We start from the raw sequence: 19054 nt of genomic DNA, 5'->3' as shown, positions 1-19054 counted from the left end.
GTTTTTGCACTGATTTTTAAAGATTTTTCTACAAAAATGATCATGTCATCAAATTAACAAAGTTTTATTTTTTTCACAATCTATATAGCCTTTATTTCCTCCCTTGTCTAATTACATTAGCAAGGACTACTGCGCAGTTTTGAAGAGAAATGATAATAGGGTATATCCTTGCCTTGCTCCTGATCTTAGTGGAAAAGCTATGAGTTTCTTACTATTTAGTATGATATTAGGTGTAGTCTTTTTGTACGTATACATTACCAATTTTAAGGAATTTCCGCTGTACTTCTACTTGCCTGCATTTTTTTATTATAAATAGGTGTCCTTGGACTTTGTCAGAAATTTTTTTATGTGCATTGATATGATCATGTGATTTTTCTTTCCTAGCCTGTTGGTGTCATGGCTATATTAATTGATTTTTTAAATATATTGAACTACCCTTGCACAGCCAGGAAAAATTCCACTTAATTGTGGTGTATAATTCTTTCCTCTGCTTTTATCCTCTAAAATATTATAGAGAATTGGTGTAATTTCTTAAATGTTTGGTATAATTCACCAGTCAACCAATTTAGACTGAAACTTTTTATTTGGGAAGGTTATTAACAATATATTTAGTTTATTTAGTAGATATAGGTCTATATTTACATTGTCTGGTTTCTTCTTGTTTTAGTTTTGGTAGGTTGTGTCTCTCAAGCATTTAGTCCATTTTATCTACAGTATCAAATATAGAGGCATAGAGAATTGCATAGTATTCCATAATATCTTTTTAATCACATCTAGTGATATTGCTTCCTTTCATTTTTTGGTATTTATTTATTTTTAATGTTTCATATTTTCCATTACATTTAGTTTAGTCCCCTTACACCCTCCTCTTCTCTCAATCTAATATTAGTAATTTGTGTCATTTCTCTTTTGTTTTTAGCTTGATTAGAAGCTGGTAAATTTTATCGATCATTTAAAAAGCTCTTTCCATTGTGTTGATTTACTCTATTTTCTGTTTTAAAATTCAATGGGTTTTGCTCTAATATAATGTTTTGGCTTATGTTCACTTTGCATTTAATGTGCTCTACTTTTCTAGGTTCTTAAGGTAGAAACTTAGTTTAGCGATGTTAGATCTTTTCTTGTTCCCAATATATTTATGCATTGCTATAAAGTTTCCTCTAAGCACTGTTTTCCTTATACTCCATGTATTTGGATAAGTTGTGTTTTCATTTTCATTCAGTTGAAAATATTTCTAAATGTATCTTGATATTTCTTCTTTGACCCAAATGTTATATAGAAGTGTGTTTTTTAACTCCATATATTTTTGGATTTTCCAGTTATCTTTTTTCAATTGTTTTCTAATTTAACTATTTTGTGGTCTGAGAGCAGACACTATCTGATCTCTGATCTTTTAAATTTGTTAAGGTGTGCTTTATGGCCCTGAATGTGGTCTACCTTAGTGAATATTCCTTGTGAGCTTGAGAAAAATGTGTATTCTGATCTTCTTGGGTTAAGTCAGTTACATGTAGTTAATTGTTGCTGTTACAGAGTCTAGCTATGTATGTTCTTAACTGATTTTCTGCCTGTTGGATCTGTCTATTTCTTCTAGAGAGGTATTGAAGTCTCCAACTATGATAGTGGATATTTTCTTTCCTCTCTTCAGTTCTATCAATTTTTTCCTTATGTAGTTTGATACTCTCTTGTTAGGTAAGTGTATATTAAAGCAAAAGCTGTTCTTTAATTATGTATTTATATAATTTGTATTCAGTGTCATTATTGATATGTTAGTACTTCACCCTGCCATTTAAAATTTATTTTCTCTTCGTTCTGCATTTAATTCTTGTGTTTTCCCCTTTGTTATAATAAGTTACTTAATTTATTTTAAATGCCATTTTATTTTGATTTATCTAGTATTTTTGAGTATATCTTTCTCTACTCCTGTCCACTGTTGAGAACATCAAGTGAGTTTTAATTTTTGATTATTATATTTGTTCACTTCTAAAATTTCCTTTGGGTTTTTATTTTTTAATATACTTTATTGATTATGTTATTACACTTGTCCCAATATTTTTCTCCTCTTTATTCCCCTCTGTTCTGTACCATCCCCACTTTAGTTCATGTTCATGGGCCATACATATAAGTTCTTAGGCTTCTCCATTTCCCATACTATTCTTAACCTTGCCCTATCTGTTTTGTACCTATCATTTACGCTTCTTATTCCCCGTACCTGTTCCCCCATTCTCCCCTGTCTCCCTACCTACTTATAACCCTCCATGTGATCTCTATTTCTGTGAATCTGTTCCTATTCTAATTGTTTGCTTAGTTCATTTTTTTTGTGTGTTTTTAGGCTGAGTTGTTGATAGTTGTGAGTTTGTTGTCATTTTACTGTTTGTATTTTTGATCTTCTTGTTTTTCTTAGATAAGCCCTTTTAACATTTCATATAATAAGAGCTTGGTGATGATGAACTACTTTAACTTGACTTTATATGGGAAGCACTTTATCTGCCCTCCCATTCTAAATGATAGCTTTGCTGGATAGAGTAATCTTGGATGTAGGTCCTTGCTGTTCATGACTTGGAATATTTCTCTCCAGCCCCTTCTTGCCTGCAAAGTTACTTTTGAGATATCAGTTGATACTCTTATGGCAGCTCCTTTGAGGGTAAATATCTCTTTTTCTCTTGCTGTTTTTAAGATTCTTTCCTTATCTTTAATCTTGGATAACATAATTATGCTGTGCCTTGGTATGTACTTCCTTGGGTCCAACTTTCTTTGGACTCTCTGGGCTTCCTGGGCTTCCTGGAAGTCTATTTCCTTCACCAGATTGGGGAAGTTCTCCTTCATTCTATTTTCAAAGAAGTTTTCCATATCTTGCTCTTCCTTCTCTCCTTCTGGCACCCCTATGATTCAGATGTTGGAACATTTAAAGTTGTCCTGGAAGTTCCTAAGCCTCTCCTCATTTGTTTGAATTTTTGTTTCCTCATTATGTTCTGGTTGAATGTTTATTTCTTCCTTCTGCTCCAAACCATTGATTTGAGTCCCAATTTCCTTCCTGCCACTGTTGGTTCCCTTTATTTCACTTTTCATAGCCTTCCCTTTTTCCTCTATTTTGCAACCATACTCAACCATTTCTGTGAACATCCTGATTATGAGTGTTTTGAACTCTGTATCTGATAAGTTTGTTCTCTCTTCATCACTTAGTTGACTTTTTTATGAATCTTTGATATCTTATTTAATTTGGGCCATACATTTTTGTCTCAGCTTGCCTGTTACATAGTAAGTGATGGAGTCTTAGGTATTTGAGGGGCCTTTGGCCAGCAAGGTCCCCTGGGGCCGTGATAGATGAAAATAATGAGTTGTTCCAGTTACAATCTTGTTGCTCCAATGGGAAAAGAGGTGACAATTCCCTCTAGTGGAGAATACCTTTAGCACTTCTCCTACACTGCTTTTATTAGGGTTGAGAAGTGCAAGAGGATATAGCACACTTGCATAGCTTATCAATCAATGTCCAATGAGCTGATGTTATAAAAAACTAACACTATGTATAAAAAACTAACACTATGTATAATTAAAGAAGCACACAAATCTTTTCAGTTTGGGGCCTGCGAGACATGCACATGCCAGATGGCTATAAAGGCATATATCACTCCTTATGCCTTGCACTCAAGCATTTGTGTTATACTAAGAGGTCTTATTGCTGAGCAGAGCTGGCTTCAGAGGACAACAATGCACATTTCAGGCTTGATTTCAGAAGTGTGAATAGTTCTCAGTACTCTTAGTACGTAGGTGATAATATTTCATCCCTGATGAAATATTCCTTCAGTCTTCTGTCTTAAATGCCTGATTTCCCTAGCATGGAATTAAGTGATAAAGACTTTTAACTATTGTGGTAATGAGGCCAAAACCATGGATTTGTCTCTGTTTTGAATGAGTTAGCTTCAGTCTGCTTCATGGCTATTAAATAGTCCATCAACCTTGGATATATACCTTGAGATTTCAGTGGAAACTGAGTGATAAATTATTGAGTATTCACTCATTTGCATTTTCTTGAGAATCTATTACATTCCAGGCATAAAACTTCCCCTGGAGTTATACAGATGGACAAGATCGAATCTTTGCCTTAAGGAATTCATAGTCAAGAAGTGGAGGCGGATATACAAGGAAGGAAAGAATACAGAGCTAAGTCCAGTGACTGGTATGTTTGAGGAACACTGATTGAGTCTGGAGATCTGGTACTCTGCTCAGTGTTGGTATTATAATCATATCTTAAGAAAGGTTAAAGTGAGACATGGGTAGCTAAGTACCTTACTCAAGGTCACACACTTGATTAGAGGTGTTCTAGTTCTTGAGCCTATATTCCTACTGATTCTCCACTCTCCTACCTTTTGGTAGAGATAAGGGGTAGCTTCACTATGTCTTTCAAGGAGGGAAGAATACTTGATTAGACATTAAAGGACAAGTAAGAAGGCTGTTTATTCCAACTGGGGAAAGAGTATTACAAAAGCCCAGAAGCATGATAACAGCATTTTCCCTCAGGAAATGTTGGTATAATTTCAGTGTTTCTGGAGGATGAGGGATGAGGCACCAGAGGGGAGGATTTGGGCCTGGAACACTTAGATGGAATAGTGACGATTTATTTCAAAAAAACACAGCAAACATAGGTACTAATGGTAACTGAGACTGAGCACAGAAGGCCCTCAGTTTAACTTTTGTTCTTGCCATTTACTGATTATTTAATTTTTGGAACATTACTTAACCTCTCTGAGCCTCATTTGTAAAGTACACAATAGGGATTGCTGTGATGACAGAGAAAAGTCTGCTGGTAAAGGCTGAACCACTTCATAGGTACAGCACCTTTTCAATAAAATTCAGAGCTCTAGAGAGACCAAAATTCAGTGGTTCTCAATGTGGCTGCACATACCATTCTCCTAGAGATCTTAAAAAAAAAAGAAAGGAGAAGTTTGCTTGTGCCCACCCTCAGAGGTTCTCATTCAAATGATCTGGTTTGGAAACCTGTTTTGTGTATGGTGTTAAAGTCCTTCAAGTGGCTCTGATGCTGAAGCGAGGATGGAAGCCACCAGTTCAGGTACTCTAAGGCAGCAGGGGTCAGGGGGAGACCTGGGAGCTAGAGGGTAAACCATGGGTACTCACCTTGCCCCTTGTATCATAATCTGAGTGACTTTGTACATAATACCTCTTTAAGGAAGTAAAGGACTTTTTCTCCTATCCTCTTAGATTCAGTGACTGGGATCTTACAATTAGACTGTAAAAAGACATATTACCATAGAAAAGGTTTATTATTACACATATATATGGAGGCCTTCACAGGAAAGTGAAGACTCAAAGAAGCAGATAGGCCTGAGAGTTTTTACATCTTATAAACAAAATGACAATAAATGTGTAGATGTGACAAGACAAAGGGGAAAGGAGTTTGGTGTAGGGGTGGTAAATTGTGAGAAGGTGACTAGGGGATATTTAGGGAAATTACTGCATGATAAGAGTTATTTTAGCAAGACACGTTTGTAGACACATTTTTGTTCTGACTCACTGTCTCCATGGCTATAAACTCCCCCAGAAGAGGAAATTTATGGAAGTTCTCATTTCTCAGAAGTTTCTGCTTTTGGGTAACTAAGGAAAACTAGAAGGCTTCTTTCTGTGTGTGTTGATTCTCATTTGCCATCATTATTTTTATTGCAGACTAGAGTAATTCTTATGTCCAAGTGTTGGGATGACATATTCTGACACCCTTCCCTTCACTCTGAGAGCCTTGTTTACCTCACTACTGTGACCTTGAGGGTGCTGGTAGCTGCTCCTATTAAATTGAATCCCACTGTTGCTGCTGTCACTGCAGCCAACCCTCATGTACCTCTGGTACTGTAGAGGTACCTACTTAGCACCTATGAATCTCCTTTCTTAGCCCCCAAAATTGTTAGGGGGGGAGGAAATGATATAATGACCATGGGTTTCCTCTTAAACCTGGAGAGCTCTCTGCCCCTGTGAAGAAACCCCTCCTCTGTCTTTGGGTACTTTCCCAAGGTCACAGACAGCAGGGCAGGTGAAGGCCCTCCTCCATCTGCCTAATGCACCTCCTCTCTCTCAGTTATTCCTTCACTGCCAGTGTTTACAATAGGGAGGTAAATACACTTCATACTATTTCTTCATGTTCTTGTTGTCCTGAAAAAATCATTGGACTGTGCTGAGCATGTGACTTGGCTTAACATGTCCATAGTCACAGAGCTCTGACTGGACATACTGTACAGCCTTTCCTTCTACTTTGGTTTGGTACTGCCATATTTTTAAACCTGCCCTGTACTGCCAAAACAAGCAGTGTATGGAGATGCAGGCAGGCTTGTTGGCCATGTAGCAGGAGTGTCTCCCTTAAAGCTTTAGCAACAAACACTGGAGGCATTCTCATTTAGGGCTGAGGATGGTGAAGGTGATGGAATGTTTTGTTTTGGCTTCATTTAAAACATTTTATAGCACATTGTGCTCTGTGTGCTTGAGGATATATTGAAAGATAGGATTAGCTTTATGAACTAGCTTTGTGAGGTGCCTGGGGCAAGATAGCAATTTTTGAAAAATGAATAACACAAGTTTATCTTTAAACTACAAATACAATATTTACCTTGTATAGACATAACAAAATAATGTATCAAAAAACTGAATTTGGAATCATTTGGGTTGACTTTTTTCCATTTTACTCTGTATGAAAGAGGGTTTGTTGTATGAATTACAATATTATGAAATCAAAAGATTTGTAAATATCTTAACAAAAAAACCCATGTTTGGCATAAAAACGAAAACCCAGGAAGAAAGTTTTCATTTTTGCTGGACTCTTAAGACCTGTAATAACAGTATCACTAAAGCTTATTTCATCTTTATCTTGATGACCTAGTTTTAGGAACCACTTGGGTTGCTTTAATAACTACCTAACTAGTTTTCCTTGTTCTGTCCTTTTTCTTGCCAGCTGATTCTTTATACAGTTGCAAGAATAATATTCTGATACAAATGTGCCTACATTTTTTTCTGGCTATGATTTCTGATTACTGACCCCCAGGATACCAGGAGGACCTGGATGATAAACACAGGCATAGGAGGGCTTGACCACCTTTCTAGTTTCCTGATTTTTTCTTCCCCTCATCTACCTGGGTAATAGTTGCCACTTTCTCTTCCCCCACCCATGGGACTCTTTCCTTTGATTGCAGTAAACTTTCTCCTGCCTTCTTCCCAATGAAATACTACCCAGATGGTAAAACCCAGCTCTCTCAGTCCCCTTCAGTCCTAAAGTAGTGGCCTCCATGCAGCAGCCCATTTGGCTCCATGCTCTTCTGGGTGTTCCTCTGCTACTGCGCCTAGATCTCAGTGTTAACCTTATTTGCTTTTTCCCCACTGGACTGAATTTGTGAGGGTAAGGCTTATGTCTTATTATAGAGGTTTTTACTGCCTAGCACTGAGAGAGCCATCAAGACATGTTTACTAAATTTAGTGGCTCCTGGTGGTCAGCAATGTGCCCATTCACAAGCACGCTGGCAGTGCCCCTCTTCAGTGTCCCTTGTAAGACAGTAGTTTGAGCAATTGGCTGGGTGTGAATGGTTTGGAATGGAACTTATTCTCAAATAATCTAGTTAAATCTTCAGGCTGCTTTTGGCCATTGTCTAAATTAATGTGGTCTTACTGCTTGGTTGTTTATTACATTCCTACTGGAAAAAAATATGGTAGGGTTTTAGTTTCTAACCATTTACATGGGGTTAAGATCAGGTGCCAGTTCTGTCATTAGCTTTCCATCTGTGGCCTGCATACATGCACAAACACACATACATGCACACGTTAATGTGTCTAATTACTAGTTTACTTTATTTTGTGACTATCACTGTCCTGAAGTTTTGGATGATTTTTCTTATGTTTCCTCTCTGAAGGATCCTTAATAGATATCTCCTTACACTTCCTATTTATGCCACTTTGGTATTTAACCTTTTAAATATACCCCAGATATGAGCTCCTTTGATACATATTTGAATCTGAAATTTGCATTTGCAATGCTATTAATAATCTATGTTAAATATTTTTTATGAATTAAACTCAGACATGAAAAGCACAGTTTTGCATTCCATATACACTCTTTTTTTTTTTTAACAAACTAGAAAACCTCTAATGACTTGAGATCTCTTTTCTCTACTAAAATAACCAACTGGATAGCCTTCAAGTGAAAACCAGAAAATACTGCGTGTAAGTGAATATATTATAAAAATATGAAATGATATATTTATGTGGACAATATTAATATGAAATATCAGCATAGTTCTTGACTGATGATTCTAGATGTACTAGAATAAAGTTACTGAGCAAATTCATAGTAAAAGTAATACCTTAAGGGTAAAAGTCTATTGAGGAAAATAAAGTGAGGACTTCAAGAACCATTTCTATAGCATCTGTTGTTAAAGTAGTTACTAGTCATCTGCCTCATTACAGTGCTTGTCAATCAATGGCCATTGGCACCAATTCGATGCCAACAGGAATCCCCAATTTGGGGCGTGGTGAAGAAGAAAACTTTGTTCAGTACAAAACAGCTCAACTGTCATACAGCACAGGTGTGAAAATAGCAGGACTATTATGTAGCCCTGGAGTCAGGTTCCTCTCCAGCTAGAGAGCTCTGCTCTGCTGAGACATCTTCAGTGTTTCAACTCAGCCAGGAAGATGCAGCCTTCATTCAATGAAAAGAGAAAATGCACTCTCAGAACCACAGGGAGGTGGTTTATATGCAGAGAAGTCCCCACCCTTTGGTCCCTGATTGATCTGTCTTCATGTAAATAAGGACTCCAAATCCTTTACACTCAATTGGTCTAAAAAGCACTATCTTTACTGGTCAAAATAGAGCCACTCTGATTGTCTGAAGCTGTGCAGCTCTGACTGGACTGGGAAAGACTCAGTCCTATTGGTATAAACAGGATTTTAGGACCTCCTTTATAAGGGCTAGTGCATATTTTTTGTGTGTGTCAGCACACCTGTTACATTGTAAGGGGTGGGGCCTTAGGTATTTGCAAGGGTGGGGCAATCCTCTGCTTTGTTGTGGTGTTGTATGTGGGAGAGGGGTCAGAGAGAAAACAATGCTGCTGGTTCGCTCCTGCTCTAGCCCCACTTTCTAGTGAACTCTCTTGTGAGACTGGGATTTTCTCCCTCCTTCATAAACCCCACTGGATTTTATGGCCATAGATTTGGAGTCTTTAGTTTCCAAGTCAGCCAGCCCCTCCTTGCTCACGCAGCCTGCTGCCTTGCCACAGGTTCTCTTTGCTCACCCAGCTGTTCATCTCTGTCCCTCCTACTGGTCTGGATGAATGTTTCTTTAACTTCTTGATTGTTGGAGTTCCATTCAGCTTGATATTCTGGCAGTTCTGGTTGTTCATTGTCTTTAAATTGTTTGTTATCCTTTTGATTGTACAAGGAAGTGAAACATTTCTACCTATACCTCCATCTTGGTCAGAACTCAAAATGGGGTCCAAATAAAAGAAAAGATAAAAACTCCAGAAAAAGAGCTAAGCAAGGAGGAGATAGACAACCTATCTGGTGCAGAGTTCAAAACACTGGTAAGCAGGGTGCTGACAGAACTGATTGAGCTCTGTCACAAAATTAAGAAAGAAATGAAGGCTACACAAAGTGAAATAAAGGAAAATATACAGGGAACCAACAGTGAAGGGAAGGAAACCGGTATTCAAATCAACAATCTGGAACAAAAGGAACAAATAAATATCCAACCAGAACAGAATGAAGAAACAAGAATTCAAAAAATATGAAAATAAACTTAGGAAATTCTAGGACAATTTTAAGCATTCCAACATCTGAATCATAGGGGTGACAGAAGGAGAAGAGGAAGAGCAAGAAATTGAAAACTTATTTGAACAAATAATTAAGGAGAATGGCCTCGATCTGGTGAAAGAAATAGATTTCCAGGAAGCCCAGAGAGTCCCAGAGAAATTGGATCCAAGGAAGAACACACAAAGACACATCATAATTAAGTTACCCCAGATTAAAGATAAGGACAGAATTGTAAAAGCAGCGAGGAAAGGAGATATTTACCCACAAAGGAGTGCTTGTAAGACTATCAGCTGATTTCTCAAAAGACACCTTGCAGGAAAGAAGCAGCTGGAAAGAAGTATTCAAAGTCATGAAAGGCAAGGACCTACATTCATGAATACTCTATCCAGCCAAGCTATCATTTAGAATGAAAGGGCAGATAAAGCGGTTTCCAGATAAGGTCAAGTTAAAGGAGTTCATCATCATTCAGCCCTTACTATATGGAATGTTAAAGGGACTTATCTAAGAAATAGAAGATCAAAAATACGAACAATAAAATGACATCCAACTCACAACTATCAACAACTGAAACTAAAAAAACAGAAACAAAAACTAAGCAAACAAATAGAACAGGAACAGAATCACAGAAATGGAGATTCTATGGAGGGTTATCAGTGGAGAGGGGGAGTAGGGAGAATGGGGAGGAAAGGTACAAGGAATAAGGATAATTGGTATGCATAAAATAGACAGGGGGAGGTTAAGAATAGTATAGGAAATACAGAAGCCAAAGAACTTATATGTATGATCCATGAACATGAACTAAGTGGGGAAATGCTGGGGGGTGGCAGAGTGCAAGGCAGAGGGAGGATAAAGGAAGAAAAAATGGGATAATTACAATAGCATGATCAATAAAATATACTTAAAATTAAAAGCAAATAAATAAGAGCTGGTGTAGATGGCAGGAACACAGTGCAGGCAGGCAGTTCAGCACAGAGGCTGAATTTCACTTCTGTGAAGTGCAGTTTGTATGAGAGGCCCCTGTGCAGAAATGGCTGCTAAGGTCTCTTTTTAAAAGTGTGAGCCCAGTTGGTGACCAGCAGCCCTCCTTAGTAGGTGTCTTTTTTCTTTTTTGTCAGGGTTCACACACTTGACCAAGGAACACTTGTTTTAGATGAATTCACGAATTTACCTACAACCAACAGAACCTCATTTCTTTGACAATAGCCATTATAGCCCTGGCTGGCATAGCTCAGTGGATTGAGCGTGGGACTGTGAACCAAAGGGTCGCTGGTTCAATTCCCAGCCAGAGCACATGCCTGGGTTGCAGGCGAGGTCCCCAACTGGGGGTGTGCAAAGGACAACCACACACTGATGTTTCTCTCCATCTCTTTCTCCTTCCCTTCCCCTCTCTGAAAAATAAATAAATTCTTTAAAACAAAATAAAATAGCCATTAATTCTAACTTTGCACAGATTCTGATAATGCTTTCTTTTGATTAATATAAATTGTGATGATATTGGGTACATGCAAATTTACTTACATCATAAATCTTGCTTCATGTTTCAATAGGAACTAATAGAATTTGATATTGTTTAAGTTAAACATTGAATTGCATTTAATGGCGCAAATGGATTTTTAGAGATATTTTGCTTGGCACAATCCAAAGCTTTCAAAGAGAAAGGCTTATAGTCTTAATGGGGTCACATAAAGAACAACTGTTTTCTAAAACACATTCAAGACATAGGATTCTTAAACAATATAAACTACAAAAACATCCTAACCAAACAGAAACATGCCTCCCACCAAAATTTTATAGTTGTATATATTAAAACCAAAAGCATGTTCCTCTCCTAGATCTGTGACATTAGTAGATAGATATCTTTTAAGTGTCAACTGCATTCTTAACAAAAGCATGTCAGAATTATGTAATAATAATAGCAAATATATTTGAGTAATAACTGCATGCTACTTTTCATATATTTCCTCAGTCCTTACCATAACCTTAGGTGAAGGATATTGTTTTCCATATTAGAAAACTGATGTTGATGAGAGTCAAAAATTAGTAAGTGGAGGGGGGTCCAATATAATATTTGACCCCCTAAAACATTACTTAATTAACTCTATGTTGAAAATTCTCTGATGGCTTCAGACTCATTTCAGGCAGTGAGAGAACTCTACCTAATTCCACAGGATGAATCTTCATTACATGTGAATATTTTAATTCTGGAGTCAGGTGGGCCACATATGCAAACTAGTTAATATAATTAGCTAAGAAACAGGAAGTTTCAAGAAATTTTGAAATAGTTTTACAGGTATGCAATTTTGAACATTTAAGTCCAGGCAGAAAAATGAAGCATGTGGTCAGGGGTTGCAATACGGCATCTCACTTAGAAGCAATTTCTGTATGGTCACAACTCTCCAGACAGCCAGATCTCCCATTCCCTTAAGCATATCTATTGCTTCTGTCTTTTACAGGAGACTTGGAATAAAAATGGTGGTTATTTTGCTAGAGCAAATAAAAAAAAGGAACTAGCAGATTTCAGGAATAACAGCAGATCTGGGGAACATTTATTCCCTTGTCTGTCTGGCTTCTTTCTCACTCTCTTTCATCAGGTGTTTTCTCTCTTCCTTATAGTCCCTCTACTTCTCCCTGTGCAGAGGCTTGTCCTGTTTACCCTCCATTCTCTGTAGCCTGATTCATAATTCTTGCCCTCTTCTTTGCATATGACCTTGGCTTACCATTGGTTTTTTTTGGACCCAGCTGTTCATAAATGGTAAATACTTGGATTACTCTCATTCCAAAACCTATATTTCTTTACTATATTATGCTGACAGTATATATTTTTAAATTTCAATAACAAAATATATTTTTAATAAATTAAGATGTGGAAAATAGTCTACTATATTTATGCTGGTATTCACCTTTTTTGTTATCTCTCACTTTATTTTTAAAGTTTCAAAGGAACTCTGGTGTCATTTCCCTTTAGCCTAAAGAAATTCCCTTTACATATTTTGCAGAGCAGGTCTGCTGTGACAAATCCTATTTTCCTACCTGAGAAATGACTTTTTTCACCTTCATCACTCAAAGGCATTTTTACTAGAAGTAGAATTTTAGGTTGATAGGTATTCTCTTCTGGCACCTTAAAGAGTTTTTTCCACTGTCATCATCTTCCTCTTTTAAGAAAATCCTCACCCAAGGATTTATTGATTTTAGATAGAGAGGAAGGGGGAGAAAGAGAAAGAGAGAGGGGAGGAAAGGAGAGGAGGGGAGAGAAAGGAGGAGAGAAGAGAAGAGAAGAGAAGAGAAGAGAAGAGAAGAGAAGAGAAGAGAAGAGAAGAGAAGAGAAGATACATTGATGGGTTGCCTCCCAAATGCACCCTGACCAGGGATCAAACCCATAACCAGGTATATGCCCTTACCAAAAATCAAAACTGCAACCTTTTGGTGTATGGAACAGCTCTCTGACCAACTGAGCTGCCTGGCTAAAGCTCCACTGTCTTCTGGATGCCATCATTTCTCATGAGAAACTTTCAGTCTTTGGAACTGTTGGTCCATACATTTAATATTTTATCCCAATCTCGCATCCTCATTTTGGCTGCTTTCAAGACTTTTTCTTTGTCCACAGTTTTCATTAATTTTATTATGTGTCTGAGCTGATTATTTTGAGTTTATCCTTTTTGTAGTTTGTTGAGTTTCTTGTATCTGTATATTTATCTCTCATCAAATTTGGGAAGTTTTCAGGAATTATTTCCATGAATATTCTTTCTGCACCAACATCTTTTTTTTTTTTGCCTCATCTTTAAGGACTCCCATGAAAGAAATATGAGATCTTTTGATATGGTCCCACAAGTCTCTAAGACTCTACCTAGTCAGTTTTGTTTTCAATCACTTTTCTTTCTGTTGTTCAGATTGTATAATTTCTATTGCTCATTATACAAGTTCACTTGCTCTTTCCTCTCTCATCTCCATCCTGTCATTGAGCTTGTCTAATGAATTTTTAATTTCAAGTATTGTATTTTTCAACTCTAAAATTCAATTTAGTTTTTTCTTTATAGACTCTATTTCTCTTTCTGTTCATTTCAAGGGTGTTATAAAAAGTGGTTCTAATAGCTACTTCAAAGTCTGTTTACTAATTCACACATCTGAAACTTTGGGTTGGCATCTGCTGATTGATCTTCCTTTGGGAATTAGTCAAATTTTCATGGTTGCTAGTATATCAAGTAATTTTGGATTGTATCCTGCATATTTTGAAGATTACATTGCCAGACTCTGCATACTGTTAAAATTTTCTGGCAAATATTCATGTGTTGTTAGAATGGGCATTCAAGTTGCATTGTCTGTTCTTTTCTTCTGTGATACTGTTTTCAATGTCAATACAACTTTCACCTGCTTTTACATTATTTGGGTCTGATAAGGCATGCACCACTCAAAGCTTGTCCTGGTTCTTGGGTGATTTTTATCACCCCAAAGCTGTAATTCAGTTCTTAAAGCTTTTGTTGTACTTCTCTGGGCATTTTCAATACTTGGGCAACTTGAGGGGTGAGTTCATTACTTGCATAGGTTCAAACACAGAAATAGATTCTCTTTTCCACTCTCTTTTGTCTGTGGGGATTTCCCTACGTCCTCTGACTTCTAATACTACTTTACCTAGTTTTTCTGGCAAGAAAGTTTGGGTGCTTTTAGAGTTTGGCCTCCTTTGCTGTGGCACCATTCCATGTAATTGCACCACAGTGCAAAGCAGCAGCGGAAAGAAATTACATGTAACACTGATTCACCTACTTTTTGCACAATGGGGAGCAAATTCTTCTATAGACAGGATTAAATCATCATTTGGGATTATAAATGCCCATGCCGCTACTGGGGTAGCAATGCAGATCTACTCTAAATTCTTTTTATCCTCACCTGAGCACATGCTTATTGATTTTAGAGAGGGGAAGAGAAACATCAATGTGGGAGAAAAACATCAATCAGCTGCCTCCCAAACATGCCCTGATTGAGGACTAAACCCACGCAGTAGAGATGTGTGCTCTGACTGGGAATCGAACCCACAAGCTTTTAGTTTATGGGACATACTCTAATCAAGTGAGCCACTGGCCAGGACTGCAGATTTATTTTTGAAGCTGGCCTTGAGTCAGAACTGAGAGAATAAAAAGAAAAGTAAACATGGGGATTTTCTCCATACTTTGGCTTATAGGAGCCCTTTATCCTGCTTCTACAACCAGAATAATGACCTTAATTTAACTATGTTTTTGTTTTGTTGGCACTTTTTACAAAGTTCCCAACTTGATTTGACTTCAGGACAAGTCCATGAGGGTATAAAAAGGAAAAACAGGGAGAGTCTTTGTAGCTCAGTTGATCTCTGTTATAGATTTGAGTTCCTTCCTTAATTTACTTGCTATTGTTTACTTTCTAGATTTCTCAGCTACTTGTTTGTCACATCTGTCCCATTTTAGTGTGATCATGAGAGTGACAGAATGGGTTCTGTGTTTTCTGGGCAACCTTTTATTAAGGGTTGTATCCTTAGTGCTTGCCATAGAAATTGCCCTGTAATTGACAATAAAGTAAATGAAGTGAATGAAAATCACAACACTGATTCATAACATAAATGCTGATCTTTTAGTCTTGTCTTCAAGATTCAGTTATGGACACAAAAGTCCTTTCCCCTTTAACTGCAGTGACTCCTCAAATTCCCATCTTCCCATCCACTCTTTTCTAAGATTCCACTTTGAAAAGTGGAAAAAAAATCAGTCCAATGATTTTCTTTGCCAGGCAGGCTTGTTGAGAAAAAAAAATCATTCTTTGCTTCATTATAAAATTTTTATATTTACATAAAATTATAATTTTATTATGTTTCACTGAGCTTTTCTTTGTTTCTACTAAAAGGAATTTATTTTAGTGTTTTAGACTTTGGGAAATGATAGCTTTATTTAATAGATTGGTATTATACGGTTCAAAATCTATCATTAGGATTCATCTTTATTTGATTACTCTGAACATGTCACCAAACCCACAATCTACTTCTCACCATTTGCATCCATTAATTCAAACTTGCTGCTCTTTAAATAAGCAATCACTAAAACTTTTCATTTTGAATCTTTTTAAAAAACAAATATTAATAGAAAGTAGTAAACTTTAGAATATATCTAATTTAAAATCTCAATGTGTTTACAACTTTTTAAAAATGTTGCTTGCTATTTTTATTGTAAACATTATCTTATTAGGAAGTAAGTGACTTTATAAATATGATTTTTTTCCATGTTTTTTGCACATTTGGTATGAAATACCCATATGTGACCCAGGAGGTACTTATTCAAGATAACTTTTTCTAGAATTCTAGGTGTTCCCTCTTCTAAAATAGAAAATCTGATTAGAAAATTGAGCTACCAAAGTATATTAAGCATGTGTGGTGCAAATTCCTAGCATGAGTTGACTGAAGGTTGATTCCACTGAGTCCAAAGTCTCTAATAAGGTTTCCATTTATAGATAAGTCAGGGCCTATGTCTTGGAATACCACCTGGCAGTGCTATGACTGAAATTAGAAAAATGAAGAGGCAAGAAACACGTTGTGTCACAATCTGTTGTGTTCAAAATCTAAGTGTGTGTGTGTGTTTTTTTTTCTATTTTTATCCTGGGGTCTCCAGTTTACCGTGGTTTCTGGGCAGTCCTGATGCTCCTGGGGGTAGTCGCTGTGATCACCGCGAGCTTTTTGATCATCTGTGCAGCCCCCTTTGCCAGTCATCTTCTCTATAAAGCCGGAGGAGGCTCATATATTGCTGCAGGTATGTGTAGTGCTGTGAACATGCTTTCTAGCCATGGATTTTCTCTATATCATTGTATTTTTCATTTATAGTTTTAGGTATCAGGCTTCTAGCAGTAGGAATACAATTATATTCATTTCCCCAGGGACTTTGAATTTCTCATGTGCTAACACTTAATCAGAGCAACAGTTTTTGCTCATTGTGTCTACATTACATGAAATCAGATAATAAAGGGGAAATATCTGCTCAGAGAGTATTTTAACATCTCTTGTCCTATTAATTTTCTGTCTGTAAAATGGGGTTATAATGCTTCTCTGAAGCATCAGGATATGGGTAAACTTTTCTGTGTTCTCTGAAAAAGATACTGCCATGATAATGCTCAAAACTCTCATGATATATTTACCCATAGATAAAAGGCATGTTTTTCTACAATGTCACCATTTGGTTTTCTTAATTGTGGTTCATGTGCGTTGTCTAAACACATTCTCTTTATTGTAAAACCTACAGTTATTTTAGTCAGCTTCCCAACTAGACTTTCTAATTCCTAGTAAAATAGTCATAGTACAAATGAAAAAATAACTGAATAGGTGAGTCTTGTGAATTTTAAGACTTTTTCATTTAATTAGGAAGTAAAAGACAGAACACTAATTTAAAAACGTAAGTCTAAGATTATTTGTAGAGATAACAATTCTAGAAAATTAGACAACTTCAGTGTGACTCAGACTAAACTTTACATGGTAATGCTCTACTGTAACATCAGATTAGAAGGACAAAGAGTTTCTCCATGATATGGCAGTGAGAGCAAAGAGAAGGAGTGGAATGAATAGCTTTACTATTTTTATAATCATTTCAAAGACAGCTCATGATGTTGGCCATCACAATTTAATCAATGGCCAGCTAACTAAGAGTTTCTTTAAGTATGTGTTTTGCATAGTACTGTGCTTATTTATGCAGAGAGAATGAAAATAATAATCAAATATGGATCCTCTGCTCAAGGAACTAAAAAAACAAAACAAAACAAAACAAAAAAAAACAAACAAAAAAACGACTGAGAACAAGAGCCCTGTTTAACCTACTCTGTCTTTTGCTTCTTATTTCAATTCTTTCTCCAGATTTACCCATTGGAGCTCATAATTTTTTTATATATTTTATTTATTTTTTCTAGTTAAGAATCCTTTTTAAAAAGATTATTTATTTATTTATTTTTAGAGAGGTAAGGGAGGGAGAAAGAGAGAGAGAGAAACATCAATGTGAGGTTGCTGGGGGCCATGGCCTGCAACCCAGGCATGTGCCCTGACTGGGAATCAAACCTGCGATGCTTTGGTTCACAGCCCATGCTCAATTCACTGAGCTACATCAGCCAGGGCTCAGAGCTCAATGGGCTCAATAGAATATTATTTTAAAAATTAAAATATAATTCACATACTACAAAAGATACCATTTTAAAGTGTATAAAATACAGTGGTTTTTAGTATATTTACAAAGTGATGTAAGTATCAATATTTGATTCTGGAATATTTTTATCCCCCCACAAAGAAACCTCATCCTCTCCTCTGCTCCCATCCAAATCCCAGTAACTAATGATTTACTCTCTGTCTCTATAGATTTGCCTTCTCTGGACTTTTCAAATAGATGGAATTGCAATATGTGGCCTTCTGTGCCTTGCTTCTTTCACCTGGATCTCATAATCTATCATCTCTCTTCTTTAATTCATAGTTCTATAAGACCAAACTCATTATGACTTAATACTGAGCATCTCTTTTACCACATAGTTTTTCTTCCCATAAACCACATTCTACCCTCATTTCATTCAAATGTTTAGTTAAGATGAATCTTTTTACCTGGTCTTCCCAGAAATAATAGTTCCTTGCTAAAATATGTAAATATTTTTTCTTCATTTCTTGACTTTCTTTTTTTATCTTTGCCCACAAATGTTAGGCGTAGTAGCAGTAGTTTCACACTAACACATTATGAGCAGCAAAACTAATTGAAACTCAAAAATGCTCTGATCCTGAGTTTGGTCTTAGGGAATTTTGTGCATTTGTTTATGCTTAGTGCTTTTGAAAAAAAATTAGCCATTTTATAATTTGTGTGAGAAAGTAGTAGTATATCCATCTAGAGGTTTCTGGGTGTGTAAATGTCAGATCACTATTATACACCTGAAATTAATATAATATTGTGTGTCAACTATATTTTAACAGAATTTCTTAAAAAAATTACACTTAGCCAAGAACCTTGTAGAAAGATAAAGCATTTACTACATATTCATGTGCCTGTGACAAGTAGACTTTATTTTCTCAGTGAATCCTTTGTTGCATGTAAGTATGGGGCTGAGATTCTCCTTGCTCAGGTCTTCATGCAAAAGACCCTGGGAGACGAGAGGTATCCAGGGTGTTCTGAGAGCTTATTCTGAAAGTCCCAAACTAGATGATTATGAGGACACTTCCCTTAAAATTCAACATAATTTTCTTCATGGCTTAATTCTTTATTGTTTATGCAGGACTTTCTTCCCCCCTGCAAAAACAGAGACA

General features: G+C 36.5%; 1 protein-coding gene across 2 annotated transcripts in view; it reads left to right on the top strand.

Annotated features, from left to right (window-relative positions):
- TMEM182 (transmembrane protein 182) overlaps positions 1–19054 on the top strand; it is a 61854-nt gene that overhangs the window by 20105 nt on the left and 22695 nt on the right. The window contains exon 4 of one of the 2 annotated variants that reach the window (XM_028517619.2): positions 16407–16544. The exons of the other annotated variant lie outside the window; for it this stretch is intronic. Coding sequence (XP_028373420.1) covers positions 16407–16544 — 138 coding nt within the window. The remainder of the gene's footprint in view (positions 1–16406; positions 16545–19054) is intronic. 2 annotated transcript variants of the gene reach the window in all.

The sequence above is a fragment of the Phyllostomus discolor genome, chromosome 6 (genome assembly GCF_004126475.2).
Source record: "Phyllostomus discolor isolate MPI-MPIP mPhyDis1 chromosome 6, mPhyDis1.pri.v3, whole genome shotgun sequence".
Taxonomy (NCBI): Eukaryota; Metazoa; Chordata; class Mammalia; order Chiroptera; family Phyllostomidae; genus Phyllostomus; species Phyllostomus discolor.
This window is presented reverse-complemented; position numbering and strand designations above follow the sequence as displayed.